Below are 7,301 nucleotides of genomic sequence, written 5' to 3'. Positions count from 1 at the left end.
CAATGCCCTTTTCCCAGGTGCATGCAGACCCCATACTCCTTTGTTGAGGGGAGCAGCTTCACGACTGGAAGAGCTTGCACATCCCTGTGCCAGCACACTTGCTTTTGTGATGCAAAGACTGGGGGAAGAACCTCAGACACCAAAAATTTGACCATACCCAGATGCTGTGGAAAGCTACACACCCTAGAGAGTTCATCTTACAAGAGACCCAGAAATAGCCACAGGCGGAAGGTGCTCAGTTTTATTTCTGTACAAAGCAAAGGCTGAGCTCACACTCTGCAAGGCTTTGTAGCAAGACAGGCAGTAGTGCCTGCATAGTCCCTCCAGCCAGCCCACACCAAGACCATCTCTGCTTTTTTTCCCCTCCCCCCAGCTTTCCTTTTTACCTTATCTGTAAGTGGCAAAAGCCACCCAGCTCAGTGAGTTGATTGTTTGAAATGTCACACCTTCAGGGCATCACCAAGACCAGGTCTCTGTGGTCAAAGCCAGTTCAAATCCTGAAACAAGCCCTGGCTGGCATTTTACACCAGATTTGTTTGCTTTCTGCAAAGGGCAAGCTTCCTGCCAGTGCTTTCATTGCAGTGACAACAGGAACAACTAATTTGGGGTGAAGAAGGGTCTCACTTTCACTCGATCCTGGTATTAGAAAAGAGCCTGACCCTCCTAGTGCAACCCCTCTCCTAGCATCCATCACACCCCAGTACTCAGGCAGGGAGAAAGCACTGATCCCAGATCAAGCTAGGTGGGGAGGAAGGACCAAGACTGACCCAAAATAAATACAGAAAAACCTGAAAAGGCTGCTCCTGGCACTGCAAGCAGGGAGGGAGTGAAGAGCAGCCGAGGAACACAGTGGTTGGTGGAGAAACTGCAGAGCATGGAGACAAGGGCCTGGCTGCTCTCCTCCTTCCCTTGGCTGCAGAGGCTCAGGAAACATTTGTGTTGGCAGAAAGGCTGCTCTGTTTCAGGCAGTAGAGTCCACTGTGGACATGTGCTCCTCCCTGCTCATGGCTGCTTGAAGGAAACTGGTCCCATGTCCTCCACAGCCTCCTGGGTGTTTAAATAAGAAGATGGCAAGATACACAGACAATGTTTTGTTCCACCTTTATTTTAACAATCAGATAAAAACAGAACTGTAGTTTTTAAAAGAGTCTTACATGGCAATTATAAAGTGCATTTTCCACTTGAACATTGTGTACAAAAATATCTTTTAAAAACAGACATGCAAAACACCCCACAAGGCACTTCCAGGCACAGAGCGAGGAGAGTGACCCCTCACTTCTGCGTTCACATTGGCAATGGAAAAAGGGGAAAGGGGAAAGGCCACAAGTAGTATTTTTAAACTACTATTGGTCAAATAGTCAGTTCCCAGCCTAGCTTTTACTTATGGCATTGATCTTCTAGCTTATCTTCCGTGTTCCTCCCTAAGCACATCCCACCCACAGCCTGCAAACAAAACAGGCTCCATAAGGAGACACCACCATCCACAGCACCCCAGACACACATGCCTTGTTTCGGCCCACAAACAGCTCTCCGTAGGCATGACAGCATGCCAGGAGAACATGACTTCTCTACAGTCAGTGTCCTACAGCATTAACACTATACACTAAAAACCAAAACAAACAAAAAAATCAGTGTCACTCAGACTTGCTCTAAGTTTAAAACCAAGTTCAAGCCAAGCTAGGCAACAGTCCCTTCAAAAGAGACCAGCTGCAGGTTACAAGGGCTGACTTGGGAACCTGTTTGAGCCTAGCCTGATGAGCTCTGGGCTAGCAAGTAGATTTACCACCTGGACTAAGTGATCAAGCACAGTGATGGCATGCATTGATGTTGGGTTTTGAAAAAGCAGCAGTTGAAGGCTAGCTATTCTTACTGCAAGCTCTTCTTGTCCTTTTCAGCATCCAACAGTGATCATAGCTTCCCTTCTAGGTTAGGGTAAATCAGTTTGAAACTCTTTTATACAGTAGTCTCCAGAATTAAAAGCTAGGTTTAAAAAGTTAAGTAGTCTAGCCCATCACTTCTCTCCAGCCCTTCTATACACTATTATAGGCACCCCAAATATTATATAAAGCTTATGCACTATAAGAGTCCCTTGACCTCTATTTCTACAAACTATTCTGCACTCTCCCTTTGAGCAGAGGTATTAGGTTCTGCTCAACTAGCATGCAAGCAGCTTTGTGAGGCTGTCTGGTGCTGCACAAGCTAGCCACCTCACCTCAGCGCCGGTCCAGGAGACAAGTCACCTTTGTGAGGACAGGTGATGTGTGATGGCCCACATCGGTGATTTGTTTCACATCCAGGGGTGAGGTCAGGATAACCCCACATCTCATGCTCCTCACAGCTAGTTCTTCACACAGGTGAGGTGAACTGCATCGTATGGAAACCGAAATGCAAAATTTGGGCACTTACAGGTGGAAACAGCAGCTACCTGCTACAGCAGCGAGGGAAGCCTAGCATGTTGGTGTCCATCCAGTACAGCCACAGCATCCTCACATGTGAGCAGTGCCAGGCCATTAGCTGCCAAGCAGTCCATGGCACAGAGTGACAAACCATTAGAAGATCTTTTTTAAAGCAACAGGATTTCCAAAGCCTGTCTATCCCCAACTATTGCTGGGATTGCACATACCACCCCTGTCCTGCATCAAGGCACTTCCACCACAGTAGGTACACAACAGTCACCTTCTTATAACAGGACACTGCAAACAGTAGCTGTGTGGTCTGTTTGCGTTTAGCTCCTGTAACACCCGAGCACAGCTTCCTGCACAGGACTTGGGGTCCCAGCTGGACAAAACCTTGTTTTACAGTACACAGGAGGAACACCTGCATTTTCCAGGCCCAGATATCCATCAAGGGCAAAAAGAATCATTGATCCCTTGTGATTAAAGAAATGGGAAGGTTTTGAAGAAGGCAGTCGAGGCTGTCAACCCACAGCTGTGTTACAAGCCCCACGCAGCTACAGCTAATCTCTATTTTTGGTAACACCAAGGGTATAATAAGAGTTTTTTAAGATCAGCTGATAAAACAACTGGTGACTAAGCACATCAGATCCTCTCCCACGAGCACATACATCTCCTGATATGGCAGGCTGCAGGGCCACATTTCCTGTCATCACAGTTGCATTTTTATTTCCAAAACACCCTTTCTGCCTGCAGTAGGAAGGACCTCACACTACAAGAACATGCGCACGGAGAGGACACAGTTCCCCACAAGCTAACCACTCCATTTCCTGACAGTCACGGGCCAGCTTTGCAAGGAGAACCCTGCAGCTGCAGCACAGCCCATTTAAAAAAAAATAGTAATCCTAGAACATATTTTGAAAAAGCCTTTTAACACTAGGCAAGCAATACAAACCAGCCACCACTACATAGCTCAGGCAGTGTAAGCACTGTAGTGTTTTCCTGGAGACTAGCAGCTTTACAGAAAAGGAAGGAGTAGCAGCACTGAAGAGACACATGAGCAACAGCTCCCGGTCCTTTGAGCATCCAGAGAGCCAGATATCCGAGTTGAGTGCAGGGAAGGCAGCCCCTTGTGCTAGAGATACCTCGCTGACTCTCAGCCCACTGCCAGCAGAGCACTGCATAACTGGTTTTGCTGGGAGGCTTATGCAGAGCTACACAGAGCCATTCTCCTGCCACCTTTCCGTACACCTCAGGTTCAGAGCAGCTCCCAGGCCTGCTGACATGCCAGCAACAGTTAGTCAATCAAGACTTTGTCCTTGGGTCAATAGTAAGGCCCTAGCTTCTCATAACCTGAATAGCTGGGCCACTCGGCAAAGAGGCCGTAGGAGCACCGAGGGCTCCCAAACTGGTCAAAGGCACTGCTGAAGTCAGGGCCCCGCGTGGGACGGATGGCTTCCTGGGCAGACTTCAGTTCTGAGCGTATGATCCTGTAATTTGTGCCCCTGTTGCTGTCCCAGTACATCTTCCCATCACACTCAAAGGAGATGGCAAACTCAACCCTTTCGTGGGATTGAATTCCCTCAGGCAAGCTGATGTCAAAGGAGAACGTGTCCCGGTCTGACCCCCCATACGTATCTTTGACATACTGGCATGGGTAATCTACAAAGTTTTTCCATGTGTCAAATGTCATCCTGATCTTCACAGTCTTTTCAAAAGCGAGGTTCTTCACCTTCACTGTCCCCACAACAGATCGCTCCTTCAGCATACAGTTTTCAAGGCAGACACAGTCTGCCTGGAGGCGGTTTCTGAAGTCAAGGTAGTCCACAGAAGGCTGAACAAAATCCAGGACAAAGCTGTCCCTCTCCACCGTCGTCAGGCCCACAATGCTGTCTATCAGCTCTGTGATGTTGAAAGGAATATCTAGCGGGTCATCAAACTCCGAGAACACCTTCACCATTGTCAGAGCAAAGCCTCTGCTGTCTGCAAACGACACCCTCTTCTTCACTTTGTTGTGTGCGAAGGAGTTCGCTGCCTCTTCTGGTCCGTTCAGCGCAGCCTTGCTGCTCAGCTGGATGCAGGGCCGCAGCGGCTTGCTTGGCTTCGGAGTGATTTTGCAGGCGCACTTCTCTCTTCGCAAGGGTGAGGAGCATAGGTACAGCTGCATTGCCACATCCACAGCCATTGCTTGTTTGTGAGGAAAATAGTCTAGTACTCTGGAAGATGAACAGAAAGGTCGGTTGATGTTAGAAAAAGCATTTTAACATGGCTTTTTGCCAGACAATTGCTATACCACTTCCCCCCAGCCATCCCAAAGAAACTTGCTTCCATCAACCCCACAAGTCCCTCAAGCTTAAAGGCAGGTACTCGCATGGCGTGCTTTACAGACATGGTGAGAAATGCACTACGGCAGACGTGGCAGGACCAGAGCCTGTTGTGCCCTCAAACAAGATCTCTTCCAACTGCTACAGGGACAGAGCTGCCATATGAAGACACACGCAGGCACTGCCCTATCAGGCTAGCAATAGCAGGCTCCAAAGCATTTTTGACCCAGAGCAAAACCCGCGGCTCGGTCCTGCTGATGTCCACAAAAATCCAGAGATTATCAAATTCCAATGCCATGTAAAGCAGTGTTCCTGCTGCTCTCTCCTCCTCCCAGGAGAGACTCTCCCCAGGGCACCAGATGCTTTTGTAGGAGCAGGAGCTGAGTTTGTCACAAGCTGCTGTACACAACTGACCTCACCTTTTGTAAAACCCCAAATGTCTGGTATTTTTAAAGGCTAAAAAGCACTCGTTAGGTTGAACGACACGCTTTGCTCATTACTGTCTCCCAGAACTGCTCCATGTAAGATACCCACAAGTGGTATTGCACCCACTCCAGGGATGTAGCACCATCCAGCTCTGTGCACCCACTTCAGTGATGCAGCATCCGGCACCTTGCCAGATGTAGTCCTGGAGCTGCCTCTCCAGCCTGGCAGCTCCCAGAACATCATACCTATCATTCCCACCCTTACACTGAGGTTAGGCTGGATGCTTTCAGCAAAGCCTCCTTGGTCTGGCTCTGGAAAAAACACTGGACAGATACATCACATGCATCCCCCTTAAGTCAACTGCATTGCAGCTGACCTTAAACACAGTATTCCCTTAATAAGAATTCCCTGTCTGGCTGCAGGCCAGACTCCAAAGCTGCTCCCACTGTGCAGAGTGGGGTGAGCCAGCAGCGGTAGCAGCAGCCTTCAGCAAAGCCTCCTTGGTCTGGCTCTGGAAAAAACACTGGACAGATACATCACATGCATCCCCCTTAAGTCAACTGCATTGCAGCTGACCTTAAACACAGTATTCCCTTAATAAGAATTCCCTGTCTGGCTGCAGGCCAGACTCCAAAGCTGCTCCCACTGTGCAGAGTGGGGTGAGCCAGCAGCGGTAGCAGCAGCCACGGGCCACGTGACGCAGCAGAGCTCCGGCTGCCAAAGCCACGCACAGCCAGCTCTAGGACTTGATCACCATCCCCGTGCCAAGAAAAAGCAAGAGCTACGCTCTCCAATTCCATGCTTTAACTCCCCACCCTGCAACGCCAACAGAGCAGCTCTGAGCAGTCTCTCACAGCATCCATTCAGCAAGGGCATCAGTTTATTCACAGCACATGTGCCAAGGCTTGCTGCCCAACACACCCACCAGCTAACTCCTGCATCGCCTCGCTCAGCCACCTTTCAGCTCAAGGGCAGCCGTACAAGACAGACAGCAGATCCACCTGTCTGCTAACACTGTTCTGCTCCTCTCTACCTGGTTTTGCCAAGTTTTTATTCTCACACAGTTTATAGGTCATTTTCTCCTTTAAATTAAGGCAGCCTCCAATGAGTCTCTCTTAACTTGGGTCAGTTTCATCCACATTGCATCTTTTCCCAGGGAAACATATTCACCTGAACTCCCATAACTGCCTGTTAGTAAGCCTCAGTTATTCACCATTTTTAGAATGAAGAGGCATGAAATATCCAGACAGATCTGCATTACTTGGAGCTTTTTTCCCAAGCTAAGAACTATAGCAAGAGCTTTTCATAGCTACTATTAGGCTGAGCTGTATGCTTTTACACAGTTTTCCATCTCATTTGAAACCCTAGACATCTCTTTCTACTCTTGAAAGCCTGCTGATGCCCAGAGAAGCTGTGGATGCCCCATCCCTGGAGGTGTTCAAGGCCAGGCTGGATGAGGCTTTGAGCAACCTGGGCTAGTGGGAGGTGTCCCTGCCCATGGCAGGGGGGTTGGAACTCGATGGTCCCTTCCAACCCAAACCATTCTGTGACTCTGTAACTACCAGACACAGAGGAAGGTTGCCCTTTCAGGGCTAGTACTGGCTCTCTTGAAGTTCAGATGGTTTGAAGGGAGGATCAGGAAAATAGTTTTGAGAGCTCCTACAGGAAAGGGAGCTCTAGTAAGCAAGCAGTGCAAGGCACACAGCCCTGCACAGATACAGGGGCTGATTCCTTTCCCCCTCCTCCCAAAGGGAGAGAACAAACCAGATCCTGCCTCTGGACATCCTCCCACAGCTTTGCCCCCTCTAGAAGAGGACAGCACCACTCACTCCTCCCTCCTTTGTTTCTACGAAGCAGAAGCAGGTCAGAGCAAAGGAATGATTTACACCTGCACTTATCAAAGCCCCTCAATTGCCCCCATTCTGCTTCTCACTGGGGAACGCTCTTGCAGAGGGCTAGAGGTGCAGCGGCTGCTAAACTAGGTTTTAGACCTGACACAGCACTGGGGTCTCCTGCCCTCTCCCCCCCCGGCTCAGGAAAGGCCGAGCTGTTCTAAGGGCACAGCCCACTTCTCCCAGCCTACGGGCTGTACGAGAGCCAGTTCCCTCTGCCAGCAGAAGCAGCGCTGCAAACCCCAGCCCAGGGAAACCCGGGGGAT

The 7,301-nt window shown here is 49.5% G+C and overlaps 1 protein-coding gene across 1 annotated transcript; it reads right to left on the bottom strand.

The window, feature by feature from the left end:
* Window positions 1-3,596: 3,596 nt before the first annotated feature.
* Window positions 3,597-4,611, bottom strand: PPP1R3B (protein phosphatase 1, regulatory subunit 3B). The gene has a single exon (XM_010087955.1). It carries the CDS (start codon window positions 4,576-4,578, stop codon window positions 3,718-3,720), a length of 861 nt encoding a protein of 286 aa, XP_010086257.1. The 5' UTR covers window positions 4,579-4,611; the 3' UTR covers window positions 3,597-3,717.
* Window positions 4,612-7,301: the final 2,690 nt, after the last annotated feature.

The sequence above is a fragment of the Pterocles gutturalis genome, unplaced genomic scaffold, assembly GCF_000699245.1.
Source record: "Pterocles gutturalis isolate BGI_N339 unplaced genomic scaffold, ASM69924v1 scaffold40701, whole genome shotgun sequence".
NCBI classification, from domain to species: domain Eukaryota; kingdom Metazoa; phylum Chordata; class Aves; order Pterocliformes; family Pteroclidae; genus Pterocles; species Pterocles gutturalis.
Note: the sequence above shows the minus strand (reverse complement) of the source record. Positions and strands in the feature narration are given on the sequence as shown.